At 48.0% G+C, this 17744-nt stretch overlaps 2 protein-coding genes across 3 annotated transcripts in view; both read left to right on the top strand.

Moving 5' to 3' along the window:
- Positions 1-988: 988 nt before the first annotated feature.
- On the top strand, positions 989-10267 carry LOC119932083 (formin-like protein 5). Its single transcript, XM_038750896.1, has 5 exons — positions 989-1029; positions 5512-5567; positions 6358-6495; positions 8740-9499; positions 9541-10267. The coding sequence occupies exons 1-5, from the start codon at positions 989-991 to the stop codon at positions 10265-10267; spliced, it is 1722 nt and encodes a 573-aa protein (XP_038606824.1).
- A 315-nt stretch (positions 10268-10582) lies between these two features.
- The window catches only part of TLK1 (tousled like kinase 1), a 98416-nt gene continuing 91254 nt past the window's right edge, over positions 10583-17744 (top strand). The window contains exon 1 of one of the 2 annotated variants that reach the window (XM_038750812.1): positions 10583-10825. In XM_038750812.1, the coding sequence (XP_038606740.1) occupies positions 10681-10825 (145 nt within the window). In that variant the 5' untranslated portion in view covers positions 10583-10680. Of the gene's footprint in view, positions 10826-12803; positions 13282-17744 lie in introns of those variants that run through there. The other variant, XM_038750813.1, reaches the window with a different exon arrangement.

Genomic DNA, 17744 nt, shown 5'->3' with positions numbered 1-17744 from the left:
CACTCTGCGGGCCCTTTATGGTATTTGTTGAGTGCTTACTATGTCAAGCACTGTTCTCAGTGCTGGGGTAGATACAGTTTAATCAAGTCAGACAGAGTCCCTGTTTCACATAGGGCTCACAGTTGAATCCCCATTTTACAGTTGAGGAAACTGAGACCCAAAGAAGTGAAGTGACTTGCCCAAGGTCACACAGCACGAAGGGGTGGATTTGGGAATCTCAGGCCCGTGCTCTGGCTACAAACTAGGTCACGCTATTTCTCACTTCTCCACATCTTCAAAGGTCACCTTATTCAGGAGCTTTCTGCCAATTTGTTTTTCTCCTCTTCAGGTTACATCCTCCCAACTATCACTTAAGTGCTTTTGCACTCATAACATTTTGTACATATTGATTTGCATATGCTACTAATTAAGCACTTCTTCCTCCAATCTGTAAATTAATTTATGTCTAAGCTCTTTGTAGGCAGGCGTTGTGTCTCCTGCATCTCCAATTTTCTCAGCATCTTTGACACCTTTCTTTTTGCCTTCTCCTCCCCCAAAACCTACCCTTGGGGACTTCATTTTCCATGTGATTGTTCTTGATGATCCCTTAGCCACCTGTTCTTCTCGCTCCTCAACTCCACCGATTTTTCTCTTTCTTTCCATCTCATTTTTGGAGACTCACTTCTAATCACTAGGCAGCGCTTAGTACAGTGCTCTGCACACAGTAAGCGCTCAATAAATACGATTGATGATTGAACCATCTGTAACCTCATCGATGCTAAAATCCCACTCTCCAACCGCAACCTACCTCCTAGCCTGCCTTCTCTCCCTCCTGCCTGATTTAAGGTTTGTTTACAATATTTTAATGGGTTATAGTTTCCACCCATTTATGGTGAGTAGCAGAACAAAACACCCTGTAAATTTTTAGGTGATTTAAAAAGTTTTCTATAATTATCATGGAAATATGATTAGCACTCCCAAAGGCTATTAAAGTGCTGGCTCCGGCAACATGTGTATAAAACATTCCAAGTATGTGAAATCCAGAGAACCGTATGAGGTCAGTGTGACAGTAATGCCTCTTATTGTTTAATCTCCCAAACAGGTGTTGTTCATGAGATCAGAGAGAAAGGAATGCATCTCCTGTCTATTTTAAATCTGATCAGTGCAGAACAGTGCTTTGCACATAGTAAGCGCTTAATAAATGCCATCATTATTATTACTATAGGTCAGGGAGAGATATCATCCCCTATTCAAAATGACCACCTGAGTAGGTGTGAAAAGAAATCAATCAATCGTATTTATTGAGCGCTTACTGTGTGCAGAGCACTGTACTAAGCGCTTGGGAAGTACAAGCTGGCAACACATAGAGATGGTCCCAACCCAACAGTGGGCTCACAGTCTAGAAGGGGGAGACAGAGAACAAAACCAAACATATTAACAGAATAAAATAAATAGGATTGAGAGTCAGCGTGGAGAGATTTCCTTAAGTTCTGAAAGAACTGATCTATAGCACGGGTTTTGAAGTCAGAGGTCATGGGTTCAAATCCCGGCTCTGCCAATTGTCAGCTGTGTGACCTTGGGCAAGTCACCACTTCTCTGTGCCTCAGTTACCTCATCTGTAAAATGAGGATTAAAACTGTGAGCCCCCCATGGGACAAGTATTGGAATTGCTTACTGCAGATAAAGTTCCTTAGTGGATATCCTTAGGCATCTACAGAATATTTAAGCATCTCTACCTTTGATGTGAGCATTGTTTTTCATAAGCACAAAAGCCAGTATAGATGACAATACTTGACACCACTACCCTGTAACAGCAGTGACACTGGGAAACAAAGAGTTGGATTGTTGCTTATTAAAGAGGAACACCCCATATAACACTGTCTGGGTTGCTGTGAGACAGTGGATATTGGAAAAATAGAGGTCATAAGAATATAGAAAGTTATTCTAGTTGAGACCAGAGGTCCTCCCTCGATCACCATCACAATAATTTATTAAGCATTCTTTTGCATACCAAGCACTGTATTAGGTGCTGGGGAAAGTACAGTGAAATCAAAAACATCACCCCCACCCTCATAATAATAGTGATGGTATTTGTTAAGCACATACTGTGTGCCAGGCACTGTACTAAGCGCTTGGGTGGATACAGGCATATCGAGTTGGACACAGTCCCTGTCCCATGTGGGGCTCATAGTCTCAAACCCCATTTTACAGATGAGGCAACCGAGGCTCAGAGAAGTGAAGTGACTTGCCCTAGGTCACACAGCAGAGAAGTGGCGGAGCCGGGATTAGGATCCATGAACTTCCCACTCCCAGGCCCATGCTCTTTCCACTAGGCCACGCTGCTTCTCCGCAAGAGAAATAACCCATTTAGGAAAGGTCTTACAATCGAATCAATCCTGAAATCAAATATGACACTTTGAAATAGTTCCGGTTGCTGAAGAGGTCTCTGCTTGCCCAGGACCTCTAAGTGTCCCTGTATCAATCATTCAATCAATCAGTGGTATTTATTGAGTGTTTACTGTATGCAGAGCACTGTACCTGGCTCAGTGGAAAGAGCGTGGGCTTGGAAGTCAGAGGTCATGGGTTCTAATCCCAGCTCCGCCACTTAATAATAATAATAATAATGATGGCATTTATTAAGCGCTTACTATGTGCAAAGCACTGTTCTAAGCGCCGCGGAGGTTACAACGTGATCATGTTGACCCTCGGGGGGCTCACAGTCTTAATCCCCACTTTACAGATGAGGTAACTGAGGCACAGAGAAGTTAATCAATCAATCAATCAATCGTATTTATTGAGCGCTTACTATGTGCAGAGTAGTGTACTAAGCGCTTGGGAAGTACAAATTGGCAACACATAGAGACAGTCCCTACCCAACAGTGGGCTCACAGTCTAAAAGGGGGAGACAGAGAACAGAACCAAACATACCAACAAAATAAAATAAATAGGATAGAAATGTACAAGTAAAATAAATAAATAAATAAATAAATAGAGTAATAAATATGTACAACCATAGTTAAGTGACTTGCCCAAAGTCACACAGCTGACAGTTGGCAGAGCCGGGATTTGAACCCCTGATCTCTGACTCCAAAGCCCGTGCTCTTTCCACTGAGCCACGCACTTGTCAGCTATGTGCCTTTGGGCAAGTCACTTGACTTCTCTGTGCCTCAGTTACCTCATCTGTAAAATGGGAATTAAGACCGTGAGCCCCCCGTGGGATTCCTTGTTTCCCCCCAGCGCTCAGAACAGTGCTTTGCACATAGTGCTTAATAAATAATAATGGCATTTATTAAGCACTTACTATGTGCAAAGCACTGTTTTAAGCGCTGAGAGGTTACAAGGTGTTACAATAAATACCATTATTATTATTATTACAGTAAAATAGAGCTGGTAGACACAATTCTTGCCCACAGGGAGTTTACAGAATAGAGGGGAAGACAGAGTAAAAAAATAAAAATTACAGATAGGGGCTGTGGGGCTGGGTGAATGTCAAAGTGTAGAAGAGGTACAATACCAAATTCATAGGTGATGAAGAAGTGTGAGTTTAGTCAAGGAAGGCCTCTTGGAGGAGGTATCATTTTATGTGGGCTTTGGAGATGGAGAAAGTAGTGGTCTGTCAGATATGAAGGGGGAGGGAGTTCCAGGCCAGAGGGAGGACATGGGCAAGGGGTCGGTGGCGAGGTAGATTCATTCATTCATTCATTCAGTCGTATTTATTGAGTGCTTACTATGTGCAGAGCACTGTACTAAGCACTTGGGAACTACAAGTTTGCAACATATAGAGACAGTCCCTACCCAACAGTGGGCTCACAGTCTAGAAGGGGGAGACAGAGAACAAAAACAAAACATATTAACAAAATAAAATAAATATATACAAATAAAACAAATAAGTAGAGTAATAAATACATACAGACATATATACATATATACAGGTGCTGCAGAGAGGGGAAGGAGATGAGATGGAGGTGGAGTGAACAGGTGGCTACTAGAGGAGAGAAGCGTGTGGGCTGGGCGGTTGTAGTCAGAGATCAGCGAGGCAAAGAAGGAGGGGGAGAGCTGATTGATTGTCTTATAGCTGATGATAAGGAGTTTGTTGTGGTTGTGGATGGGCACCCATTGGAGGCTTTTGATGAGTGAGAAGATTTAGACTGAACCTTTTTTTTAGAAAATTGACCTGGGCAGCAAGAGTGAAATATGGACTGGAGAGGAGAGAGACAGTAGGCAGGGAGGTCAATGAGATGTAATAGTTAAGGCTGGATGTGATCAGTGCTCCGATCAGCATGCTACAATTTGGGATGGAGGGGAAAACATTCTAGAGATCCTACCTTTGAGACATAGATATGTTAGTATCTATAAATTCTGCACGATAAATTATTTATATTGATGTCTGTCTCCCTCTCTAGACTGTAAGCTCGTTGTGGGTAGGGCTCATGTGTATTCACTCTGTTGTACTGTCCCAGGTGCTTAGTACAGTGCTCGAACACAGTAAGCACTCAACTACCATTGATGATGATGATAGAACTGATAGGATTTGGTGACAGATGGGTGAGTGTAAGAATTGAGTCAAAGAGCTGAGTCAAGGATGGGAAGGTTATGGGCTTGTGTGACAGAGAGGACAGTGGTGTTATCTGCAGTGTTGGGAAGGTCTGGGAGAGGACAGGGTTTGGGTGGGAAGATAAGGTGTTTCTGTTTGGGCCACAACAAACTTGAAGAAACTGAACACCCACTTCAAATAAACTGAAGTGGAACAGTCCCCCTTTTAGACTGTGAGCCCACTGTTTGGGGAAGGACTGTCTCTATATGTTGCCAACTTGTACTTCCCAAGCGCTTAGTACAGTGCTCTGCACACAGTAAGCGCTCAATAAATACGATTGGTGATGACGATTGATGATGATGATTGTATACCCACTATGTTAGACAAAAGGCTGGCTCCAGCTCACCATCCATATAGCTAGGGGAACACAGTCTGCTCTTCCCGGTAGTAATGGCGAGGAGGAGGAGGAAGAGTGGAAAATGCAACTTTCGATCTCACCGCCTAAGCCTGGAACCTCTAATCAATCAATCAATCAATCAATCAATCGTATTTATTGAGCGCTTACTAGGTGCAGAGCACTGTACTAAGCGCTTGGGAAGTACAAATTGGCAACATATAGAGACAGTCCCTACCCAACAGTGGGCTCACAGTCTAAAAGGGGGAGACAGAGAACAAAACCAAACATACTAACAAAATAAAATAAGACTAGATATGTACAAATAAAATAAATAAATAAATAACGTAGAAGAGACGGTGGACTGCATGGCCAGCCCACATTTTGAGGGTGATAGTGCCAAGGAGTAGGTTTCTGATGACTGGTAATAATGTAAAACTCTTGTCACGGGTATGCGGAACCTGGCTTCTTCTCCTTATATTACATATAATAACTTGTCATTTTTGGCTCACCTGACAACAGTTCACTAGAATTTGTGGAAAAAGGGGATATTCACTGAATTAAAGTTTTCATTGTCTTCTTGCATTCTACTCCTTGCAAAAAGGAGGAATAGGAATAACCTATCTTCTGTAGGTTATATAGACCATCCACGATCAGCGCGTAATTGGTTCAAAGTGTAAGCTTTTAACATTTTTGGTTTAAAAACGTTATTCTTCTCTAAGACCGTGTTCAACTTGCGAGAAGCTAAAGAAAAGGCGCTCTAACGCTTTTCTAGATGAGGAAATATGCAATATGGAAGTGGGGCCTCCCTTCAAGGCCCTACTGAGAGCTCACCTCCTCCAGGAGGCCTTCCCAGACTGAGCCCCTTCCTTCCTCTCCCCCTCGTTCCCCTCTCCATCCCCCCAGCTTACCTCCTTCCCTTCCCCACAGCACCTGTATATACGTGTATATGTTTGTAAATGTTTATTACTCTATTTATTTATTTATTTTACTTGTACATATCTATTTATTTTATTTTGTTAGTATGTTTGGTTTTGTTCTCTGTCTCCCCCTATTAGACCGTGAGCCCACTGTTGGGGAGGGACTGTCTCTATACGTTGCCAACTTGTACTTCCCAAGCGCTTAGTACAGTGCTCTGCACACAGTAAGCGCTCAATAAATACGACTGATTGATTGGGTGAGTGGAAATGGACACTTTTTAGGGTCCGGGGGTCACCCGTCCCCTCTCGCTGGCCAACGCCGCTTCTCGTGGGGCTCAATTATGGCAGGGGGACGCCTGGTGGGGGTGGGACTAGGAAGATCTTGCCATCTCTAGTTTTTCTAAGTGTCCTCCTCCCAAGAACTGTGTCCTACCTGATGATCACCTTAAAGTACAAATCTGTCATTAACCGCCATTCTTTAAGAGGCCCTTCCTAACTGCAACTATTATCCGGCCGAACTCGTCTTCCAGCGATTAGAAATCGGGGTCGTCGCCCCCACTTGGCAGTCGAGAAAGGCTCGGGGGTCCGAGAGGGCGACAGCCCGCGGAAGCGAGAAAAAGGGCGCGCCCCTCCCGCCCCGTCGACTCCGAAAACGCGGACGGGAACGAGCCCCGCGAACTACGGGAAATCAATCAATCAATCAATCGTATTTATTGAGCGCTTACTGTGTGCAGAGCACTGTACTAAGCGCTTGGGAAGTACAAGTCGGCAACACATAGAGACAGCCCCTACCCAACAGCGGGCTCACAGTCTAGAAGGGGGAGACAGAGAACAAAACCAAACATACTAACAAAATAAAATTAATAGAATAGATATGTACAAGATAAATAAATAGAGTAATAAATATGTACAAACATATATACATATATACAGGTGCTGTGGGGAAGGGAAGGAGGTAAGAGTCCCTACCCAACAGTGGGCTCACAGTCTATTCATTTATTTATTTATTTTACTTGTACATATCTATTCTATTTTATTTTGTTAGTATGTTTGGTTTTGTTCTCTGTCTCCCCCTTTTAGACAGTGAACCCACTGTTGGGTAGGGACTGGGTGGGTAGGGTTAGAGAAGCAGCGTGCCTCAGTGGAAAAGAGCCCGGGCTTTGGAGTCAGAGGTCATGGGTTCAAATCCCGGCTCGGCCAATTGTCAGCTGGGTGACTTTGGGCAAGTCGCTTAACTTCTCTGGGCCTCAGTTCCCTCATCTGTAAAACTGGGATTAAGACTGTGAGCCCCCGAGGGACAACCTGATCACCTTGTAACCTCCCCAGCGCTTAGAACAGTGCTTTGCACATAGTAAGCGCTTAATAAATACGACTGAATGAATGAATGACTGTCTCTATATGTTGCCAACTTGTACTTCCCACAAGCGCTTAATACAGTGCTCTGCACACAGTAAGCGCTCAATAAATACGATTGATTGATTGATAGAAGGGTGAAGACAGAGAACAAAACCAAACATACTAACAATCAATCGTATTTATTGAGCACTTACTGTGCGCGGAGCACTGTACTAAGCGCTTGGGAAGTACAAGTTGGCAACATATAGAGACAGTCCCTACCCAACAGTGGGCTCACAGTCTGAAAGGGGGAGGCAGAGAACAAAACCAAACATACTAACAAAATAAAATAGAATAGATATGTACAAGTAAAATAGAGTAATAAATATGTACAAACATATCAATCAATCAATCATCAATCACTTGTATTTATTTAGTGCTATGTGCAGAGCACTGTAGTAAGTGCTTGGGAAGTACAAGTTGGCAACATATAGAGACGGTTCCTACCCAACAGTGGGCTCACAGTCTAAAAGGGGGAGACAGAGAGCAAAACCAAACATACTAATAAAATAAATAGAATAGACATATTCAAGTAAAATAAATAAATAGAGTAATAAATATGTACAAACATATATACAGGTGCTGTGGGGAAGGGAAGGAGGTAAGAGCACCTACCCAACAGTGGGCTCACAGTCCATTACTCTATTTATTTTACTTGTACATATCTATTCTATTTATTTTATTTTGTTAGTCGGTTTGGTTTTGTTCTCCGTCTCCCCCTTCTAGACTGTGAGCCCACTGTTGGGTAGGGACCATCTTTATATGCTGCCAACTTGTACTTCCCAAGCGCTTAGTACAGTGCTCTGCACATAAATACGATTGAATGATTGATTGGTTTTGTTCTCTGTCCCCCCCTTCTAGACTGTGAGCCCGCTGTTGGGTAGGGACCGTCTCTATCTGTTGCCAGCTTGTACTTCCCAAGCGCTTAGTACAGTCCTCTGCACACAGTAAGTGCTCAATAAATACGATTGATGATGATGATGATGATGATAAATACGACTGAATGATTGATTGGTTTTGTTCTCTGTCCCCCCCCCCTTCTAGACTGTGAGCCCACTGTTGGGTAGGGACCGTCTCTATATGTTTTTTAATGGTATTTATTAAGCGCTTACTACGTGCAAAGCACTGTTCTAAGCGCTGGGGAGGTTACAAGGTGATCAGGTTGTCCCACGTGGGGCTCACAGTCTTCATCCCCATTTTACAGCTGAGGTCACTGAGGCCCAGAGAAGTGAAGCGACTTGCCCCCAGCCACCCAGCTGACAAGTGGCGGAGTCGGGATCTGAACCCATGACCTCTGACTCCAAAGCCCGGGCTCTTCCCACTGGGCCGCGCTACTCCCCGTATGTTGCCAACCTGGGCTTCCCGAGCGCTTAGGGCAGTGCTCCGCACACAAATACGACCGATTGACTGATAGAAAGGGGGGAGACGGAGAACGAAACCAAACATACTAACAAAATTAAATAAATAACTACAAAAATAAAATAAGTAGGTGCCTTTAGGTTGGTCCCCTTCCCCAGACCAACCGGGCGGTGAGGCGGCAGAGCTGCCGCCGGGAGGGGAGCCGGGGAGGTCAGGCGGCGGCGGCGGCGGCGGCGGGAGGCAGGGGGAACGGCAAGCGCGCGCACGCGCTGGCGGGGCCGGGAGACCGGACGGAGGGAGCGGGTTCGGCCCAGGGCCCGGCGCCTCGCGCCACCACCGCCTCAGCACCAGGGCCCGGCGCCTCGCGCCACCGCCTCCTCAGCACCAGGGCCCGGCGCCTCGCGCAGCACCAGGGTCCGGCGGCTCGCGCCGCCTCAGCCTAGGGTCCGGCGGCTCGCGCCACCGCCGCCTCAGCACCAGGGCCCGGCGCCTCGCGCCACCACCGCCTCAGCACCAGGGCCCGGCGCCTCGCGCCACCGCCTCCTCAGCACCAGGGCCCGGCGCCTCGCGCAGCACCAGGGTCCGGCGGCTCGCGCCGCCTCAGCCTAGGGTCCGGCGGCTCGCGCCACCGCCGCCTCAGCACCAGGGCCCGGCGCCTCGCGCCACCGCCTCCTCAGCACCAGGGCCCGGCGCCTCGCGCCACCGCCTCCTCAGCACCAGGGTCCGGCGGCTCGCGCCGCCTCAGCCTAGGGTCCGGCGGCTCGCGCCACCGCCGCCTCAGCACCAGGGCCCGGCGCCTCCCGCCACCGCCGCCTCAGCACCAGGGCCCGGCGACTCGCGCCACCGCCGCCTCAACACCAGGGCCCGGCGGCTCGCGCCGCCTCAGCCTAGGGCCCGGTGGCTCGCGCCACTGCCGCCGTAGCACCAGGACCCGGCGGCTCGCGCCACCGCCGCCTCAGCACCAAGGCCCGGCGCCTCGCGCCGCCTCAGTCCAGCGTCCGGCGGCTCGCGCCGTCGCCGCCTCAGCCCAGGGTCCGGCCGCCTCAGCCTCGGGTCCGGCGGCTCGCGCCACCGCCGCCGCCTCAGCAGCAGGGTCCGGCGGCTCGCGCCACCGCCGCCGCCTCAGCCCAGGGCCCGGCGGCTCAACTTAGGGTCCGAAGGCTCGCGCCACCACCGCCTCAGTCCAGGTTCCGGCGGCTCAGTTTAGGGTCCGGCGGCTCGCGCCGTCGCCGCCTCAGCACCAGGGCCCGGCGCCTCGCGCCGTCGCCGCCTCAGCCCAGGGTCCGGCGGCTCGCGCCACCGCCGCCTCAGCCCAGGGTCCGGCGGCTCGGATTAGGGTCCGAAGGCTCGCGCCACCGCCTCCTCAGCACCAGGGCCCGGCGGCTCACGCCACCGTCGCCTCAGCACCAGGGCCCGGCGTCTCGCGCCACCGCCGCCTCAGCACCAGGGCCCGGCGGCTCGCTCCGTCGCCTCAGCACCAGGGCCCGGCGGCCCGCGCCGTCGCCGCCGCCGCCTCAGCCCAGAGCCCCGGCTGGGGCAGGCCGCCCCCCGGCATGGGGGCCGTCGCCAACTCCCTCCCCTCCCCTCGCGCCCCCACGCCCGCTCCCGCCGTGGCGGCCACCGCCGCCGCGGCCGCCACCGGAGGTGCAGGAGCCTCGCGATAGTGTTTGCACGGGCGGCGCGTGACGCCGCCCTCCTCCTCCTCCTCCTCCTCCTCCTGAAGCATCTGATGCAGAGGTTACCCCGCCGCCGCCGCCGCCGCCTCCTCCTCCTGCTGCTGCTGTGCCACCGCCAACACTACGAGCGCCGGCACTCCTGGCGCCGCCGCCGCCGCCGCAGAGCCAAGGGCGAGGACGGCCGTGGGGGCGGGGGCGGGCAGACGCACTGCAGAGGTGCTGGCGGAAATCTCTTCAGCCGGCTCTTCCACCCGGCCTGTCTCCCCCCGACCAGACCCCCCCTCCCGCCCCGCTCCGTGTCTTTCTTTTCTTCCTCCCTCTCCCCTCCCGCCGTCCCGTTTCCCCCCCGAGCGGCCCCGGCCATGACTGCGGCCGGTGCCGCCGCCGTTGCCGGGGAGCGCCCGGTTTCCAGAAAGTAGCTTGATGAGTGTCCAAAGTAGCAGTGGAAGTTTGGAGGGGCCGCCATCTTGGTCCCGGCTCTCCACGTCTCCAACCCCGGGCTCGGCGGTGGTGGCGGCCGCCAGGTCCCTGCTGAATCCCACGCCGCCATCCGGGAGGCCCAAGGAAGGTGAGTCCCGCCCGCCGGGCCCGGCCGCGCCGCCATCCCGGCCCATCCCGTCGCTCTCCTCCCCCCCCGCCCGACGGTCCCGGGGACGGTGATGGAGGCGGGCCCCGCCGGCTGCCTCTAGGTACGGGGAGAGGCCGGGCCAAGATGGGGGCACGGGCGGGGACGTCGTGGTGGTGGTGGTGGTGGTGGTGGTGGTGATGGTGGTGGTGGGGGGGTCCACAGAGCGACCCCCCCTTCCCCTCCCGGCTCCCCACGTAGGCGGCCGGTCGCTCCTTTCATCATCATCAATCGCATTTATTGAGCGCTTACTATGTGCGGGGCACTGGACTAAGCGCTTGGGAAGTACAGATTGGCAACATCTAGAGACAGCCCCTACCCAGCAGCGGGCTCGCAGGCTAAAAAGGGGAGACAGAACAAAACCAAACACGCTAACAAAATAAAAGACGGTGGGACCGTCTCCAGATCATCAATCGTATTTATTGATTGAGCGCTTACTAGGTGCGGGGCGCTGGACTGGGCGCTTGGGAAGTACAGATTGGCAACAGCGGGCTCGCAGGCTAAAAGGGGGAGACAGGGAACAAAACCAAACATGCTGACAAAATAAAAGACGGTGGGACCGTCTCTAGATCATCAATCGTATTTATTGAGCGCTTACTATGTGCGGGGCACTGGACTAAGCGCTTGGGAAGTACAAATTGGCAACATATAGAGACAGTCCCTACGCAACAGGGGGGTCGCAGTCTAAAAGGGGGAGGCAGAGAACAAAACCAAACATGCTAACAAAATAAAAGACGGTGGGACCCTCTCTAGATAATCAGTCGTATTTATTGAGCGCTTACTAGGTGCGGGGCGCTGGACTAAGCGCTTGGGAAGTACAGATTGGCAACATATAGAGACAGTCCCTACGCAACAGGGGGGGTCGCAGTCTAAAAGGGGGAGACAGAGAACAAAACCAAACATGCTAACAAAATAAAAGACGGTGGGACCCTCTCTAGATAATCAGTCGTATTTATTGAGCGCTTACTAGGTGCGGGGCGCTGGACTAAGCGCTTGGGAAGTACAGATTGGCAACATATAGAGACAGTCCCTACGCAACAGGGGGGTCGCAGTCTAAAAGGGGGAGGCAGAGAACAAAACCAAACACGCTAACAAAATAAAAGACTGTGGGACCGTCTCTATAATATGTCGCCGACTTGGACTTCCCAAGCGCCTAGTACAGTGCCCTGCACGCAGTAAGCGCTCAATAAATGATTGATTGCCTTCCCCTCCCTGGAAGCGGGGCGGGGGGGCGGGCGCGCCTCGGGCGACTCCTCCGGAGGAGCTTCGGGGAACATGGCGAGGAGACTAGGAGCCGAGGGCCACAGGACTCCTCCTTCCAGCTCTCTTTAGGAAATCAATCAATCAATCGTATTTATTGAGCGCTTACTGTGTGCAGAGCACTGGACTAAGCGCTTGGGAAGTACAAGCTGGCAACATAGAGAGACAGCCCCTACCCAACAGTGGGCTCACAGTCTCAAAGGGGGAGACGGAGAACAAAACCAAACATAGTAACAAAATAAAATAAATAGGATATGTACAGGGAAGGGGCCGAACGACGCCCAGCCGGCCGCGGTATCAGCCCTCCGAGAGTCCCAACTTTTCTTCCCCCCCCGCCCCCCGTCCCCACCGAGGTCGTGGTTGTTGAGTAGACCACGGCTCCGGTGGCAACGGGGGTGTTTTTTGGGTTTTTTTTTGCCCGGGCGATCTGCATAAAGGTTAGGTGCAAGGCCCTCGAGATCTCTTTCTTCTGATACGGCGATCCGAGCCCGGCTCCTTGCATTCAAGTGTGTTGCCACAAGATGTAGCAATTCCACAGCTAGCGAGCGATGCTTCGAGGGCTTTTAGCCAAAAATCGCAACCTGCTGGGTTTTTTTAACTTCAGGCGTGATGGTTCAGGCGGGACTTGTGAGTTCACGTCTCGGGAAAAGGGAATGACGTTTCGGTGCGAAGCGTTGGGCGTCCCCGACTGCCTTTAAAATATTTATCAGCCGTTTGGGCCGAATGTTCAGTGTCATCTTGCAGTCCGGGGCTCTTCTGCGAAGGGACGGAAGCCACCTTGGAAGGTTGAAATCCATGGCTTTTGAAGGAAAATGGATCCCCCGATTCAGAGGATCAGCATCCCCGCGTTGCTTTCGCAGCCAAGCAGAATGAGCTTTTCGAAAACAGGCCTTGTCGGGGAAATGCCCCACATTGAAAGCCGTGAGAATCGTCACGGGAGTCCTGTCCTCTTGCGGTCTCACCAGTAGCTGCCAGGCCTGTATCGTTCCTTATCCATTTCGTACCTCGGAGCGTGTGTGAAAGTGACAATGGCAAGCCCCAAGATAGCTTGCGTCTGAGGATTCAAGAAGAAGTTGGGTTTGTGGCATCCATTAAACATTTGGAATAAATTGACAGACGGTTCCTGCTTTCACCTCACAGTGAGTCCCGGTTATTACCGTTGAACGGTTTGCGTATGGGTCGCCTCATGCTTTAACCAAGCGAGCTAATGCTCTTCTAGTGTTCCGTCATGGCATCCTTGCAGACTTTAAATATACCTTTATAAATAGTATGCTAGATGTTTTATAATCTTGTGGTATAGTATGACACCAACTTCTGCTTTTGGATATAAGCTTTCATTATCATGTTACTTTTCGATTTTGAAAGGAGGGGCACTGCTTTCTACATTTTCGGAGAGGATTCTTCTTTTACATCCGCGCGCGGTGTTGCTGTCGTGGTTTGGGAGCCCAAAAAGCAGGCAGAAAAGATCGCCGGGCAGACGGTAACTTAACGTGTGCCCCGTAGCCTGGAAAAAATTGTTTTATTGTTTAGTAAAAGGTCTCTGGGGAGGAACAGCCGAGCTTTAGTGTGCTCAGAGATTTGTTTCAAACAGGCCATGTATCCAAAATGCGTTGGATTATTTTTTTTTTCCCAAGAATCTAGATAAATGGACACAGACAAAAACATAATGTAGTGAAACGATATTCATTCCTGGAACACCAGGAAATGCTTCTGTTGAAAGCTTAAAACTAACACCAAGTAACTATAGGGCCACAGTGGGATATTTCTGTTTGACAAAAATGTAAGATACAAACAATGTTAGCCCTCTGGGGGTATATTTTCATCTTGATGCATGGGGCTTTAGTCATACAGTTTACATTATTGCTGAGGGGAATTGCAAATCTAAAGCCCTGGTATCAAGATGATAATGTGCCCCATAGAGTATAAATCGACAGTTTACATTTTAACAAGTGCTTAGCACATTTTCCCAATTATGCATGTCAGTATGTTCTATAAATATGAGATGGTTTGAGAGATTTGTGAGGAACCAGATTAAGTCTCCTGTTGAGCACTTGAAAAATGCATGAATGTTAGTGCCAGTTTATATGTATGGATCAAGGGGAAATCGAACCTTGTTTCCATGCTATATTGGAAAATCATTTCCTTCTCATGTGGCGGTAATAAATTTAAACTTAAAGGACATTCATATTTTCGGGTATGCTGCAATCAGAAGGGAACCATGGAAACATTTAACGTGATATTCTCTTTGCACTGTTTCCATGTGCACTTGAATATTTGACCTTTCCAAAATCTAGTCACATATATAGGTATCTGTGCATATATACATATGTGAATGTATATATACACACACGCATATACAGATACCTATACACACACACACATATGTGGCTTAGCTTTATAGTAAAATTGGATTATGCAGCCTGCAGAAGGCCCACAAAAATATCTCCAGCCTTCTTGTATCTTTGCGGGTGCTCGTTTAGAAGTGTCATGCTGATTTATTCCCTAGGAGTTTACTAGAAAGAGTAATAGAAACAATAATGGAAGATGATGTTAGCCTCTCAACCTTTCCTTAGGTCTTTATTTCCCAACAAAGAATTGTCTGGCTTACTTAAAGATGTCATTGATGTTCTAGGTGATAAAGAAGAGTCTAATAGAGTTGGGCATGTTGGTGTATAAGTTGGGGCGTACTTGGATAAAATTTCCTGTGGGTTTGTTACCAGCAGTACAGAAATAGTCTTGACTGGTCACTTTACTATCCTATCTCCTCAACTTTAGATTTCCCATCTTGTAGCCTTTTAAAAGCTGTACAGGAATGATGCTGTGGGTTTCTTCTGTCTCTTAAAAACCTGTGGTCTTCGTGCCCTTCTAGTCCTTTAATAGTTCTAGACTAAAGAGTTGAGAAATCGAGAAAATGTACTAAGCCGTGATGGTAATTGTTCTAATAAAGAGAGCCTCTCCAATAGATCTAGCCCGTATTTACACATCCACGAGCACTTCTGAATAGTTTTCATGTCAGCAGCATGAAACTATTGTTGATGCTACTACAATTTTTTGTGGTTGTTATTCATTGTGTGCTTCTCATCTGTGGATTTTCTTACCTGGACTGAATCGGTGGGGTTAGTCTTTCTGCGATCCTTGCTTAATTCCTTTTGGAATATGCTAAGTAAACTTTTAGGGTTTGTTTTTTTTTAAGGGATTGATTCAGATGCAGATTCCAGGATAATTTATTGAACCATATTTTGAGCGCAGAGTTTTACAGTACTCACTGGTACTGATTTTCTTTTTTGATATAAAAATATTTTTATATCTAAACAGAAATTTACAGATGGTGAATATCTTTTTGTAAAGTATACACATTTAGATGTAATACTGAAATATTTTAATTTTTGCTAGGAAATCTTTAGAGAGGAAGTGGGAAGGAAAATTGCTTAGTGAAATATCTCTCGAGTTTTCAAAATGCACATGTTAAAGTAGTGTCAGAAGACAAAGCCAAATGAAGAATTTCAATGTTCTTCACACAACTGAATCTATTCATGTGATGTTATTTACGATTTGTATGGCACATTATAAAGACTTTTCAGCATTCCAAATTCTCTTAAGATATTCATTGATTTGAGTTATTTCCATTTATTTAGATGAAAAAACAGGCAGCAGAGAGGTTGAGTAGATAACTCGACTGAGGTCAAATTCGTGTCAGAGTTCCTACAACTTGAATTTACTTACCTATTAAGTACAGGCATATACTATAGTACGAACTATTTTCTGTGAAAATGTGGTTGTTTCATGAATATCTGTATTATGGAGTATGTTCTCCAGTGGATTTACATGTTGTAAATTAGGATCTGTTCCCAAACCCTCTAGAAAAGTAGTACTTTTTTTTGCATTGTACAATACTCTAACGTTAAAGTCACTAAACTTTTATTTAATTTTAAAGTGATTCAAAGCGTAGCATCACAATATTAAATAAAAGAGGACTTGTAATATGACGGTGACTCTCTCCAGGAGGTTGCAGAAGTAAAAATTCGTTTTACTAACTGTAGAAGAGGTTTTTCACCGTGGATGAAGAATTGAAGTTTGAACAGCGGCGTTCTTACTTTAAGTGGGTGTGTAGCTGGATAAATTCTTGTACACACCTTCATAGCTTTGGACTTCTCTCTCCATTTGTCTTCTTCAATCCTATTTATTTGTTCACTTCCTTGATACAAGACCTTTAAATCCCCAGATTTCAGGTAGTGGTGGGGAAACCATAATCTCTTAATCTCTTTTGAAATATGGCAATAATCAAGTGCCTCCTGTGTGCACTGCACTGTACTAAGCACTTGGGGAAAAGCATTGGCTTGTCAAACTTCGGTGCTGTGCTCATCAGATGCCATGAATTCGCTGCTAGCATACATTTCTGAATTAAATTGCCTCCCCAGGTCACCAGGTTCCTTTGGTCATCTGCCCCGAGGCCTCTTCAGTGCTTCGAAAATGTGACATAAACCGGGCAGTGCTTTCTCCAAAATTCATTCACCACTGATTGCTTATTCCTAGCTCAGGTGGGGAGGGAATAGGAAGGGATTTACTTGGAATGCCTGGCTGGAACGTAGGGCTGGGCACATGTGTGGGATGGCATCAGAAAATAATTGGTTGTGTTTCCCAGGGGGGGTTGTATCCCAGGGGGGTGATTACCTGGGGTAAGGCATCAAATAATATTGCTGGTATCCCTGGGGTGCCTTTCTTGTGGTGGTTGCAACCTGGGGTTTGCCAGAATTGACCAAATTTATTTTAGGACCACCTTAAAAAAAAGTCATTCATTTATTTTGAAATCTCGGGGCTAGGAAGACCCCATAGAGAGAGGATCCCAAGACCACTTTGGTTATCCGTGATTTGCTCTGCTACTCTACTCCTGGAAGAACTGAGATTTCTTTGAGAGATGAGTAGGAAAAGTCTCAAATCTAAGCATTAAAACTTAGGTGTCCAAATGTGTATGTGATGTGTAAGATGCTATGTAAGTTAAAACAACGCTGGCCTTGTCCTCTAGAGACTCATATTCTTAAACACACAACATAACTGTGAACATGAAGGTAACCATTTTCACCAGAAGTAAATCTAAGTTCTCCTGCAATGAACTCCACCTTAAGGAACACGCATGTTGCTGCATTGTCTGCCATGTTCCCGCGCCAGCGTTTCTTCTGAAACCATGTTGTGCCGCTACCAGACAGACTTGTGTTGAAGGACCATCCCTAATTAGCCCTGCAACATTCTAGGCAAAATGCGTAGTGAAAACTCATGTTTGCAGGGAATGTGTTTTTCAAATGCCGAAGAAAGATAGATGTGATAATTGAAAAGAAAAAAAAACAACTGGGAGGGGACTTGGGGTAAAATGTCACTTTCCATTTTGGCCTCAGTTTGAATCCAGTTGTCACTGGAAAGTGCACTCTCCAAGTCTTTTTAGAATGTAAGAAGGCCTCTTGGAAGAGATGTGATTTTAGGAGGGCTTTGAAGGTTGGAGAGAGTAGTGGTCTGTTGTATTTTGAAGGAAAGGGAGTTCCAGGCCGTAGGGGCTGTGGGCAAGGGGTTGGCAGTGAGGTAGACGAGATTGAGGTTCGGGGAGTGGGTT

The sequence above is a fragment of the Tachyglossus aculeatus genome, chromosome 9 (assembly GCF_015852505.1).
Source record: "Tachyglossus aculeatus isolate mTacAcu1 chromosome 9, mTacAcu1.pri, whole genome shotgun sequence".
NCBI classification, from domain to species: domain Eukaryota; kingdom Metazoa; phylum Chordata; class Mammalia; order Monotremata; family Tachyglossidae; genus Tachyglossus; species Tachyglossus aculeatus.
Note: the sequence above shows the minus strand (reverse complement) of the source record. Positions and strands in the feature narration are given on the sequence as shown.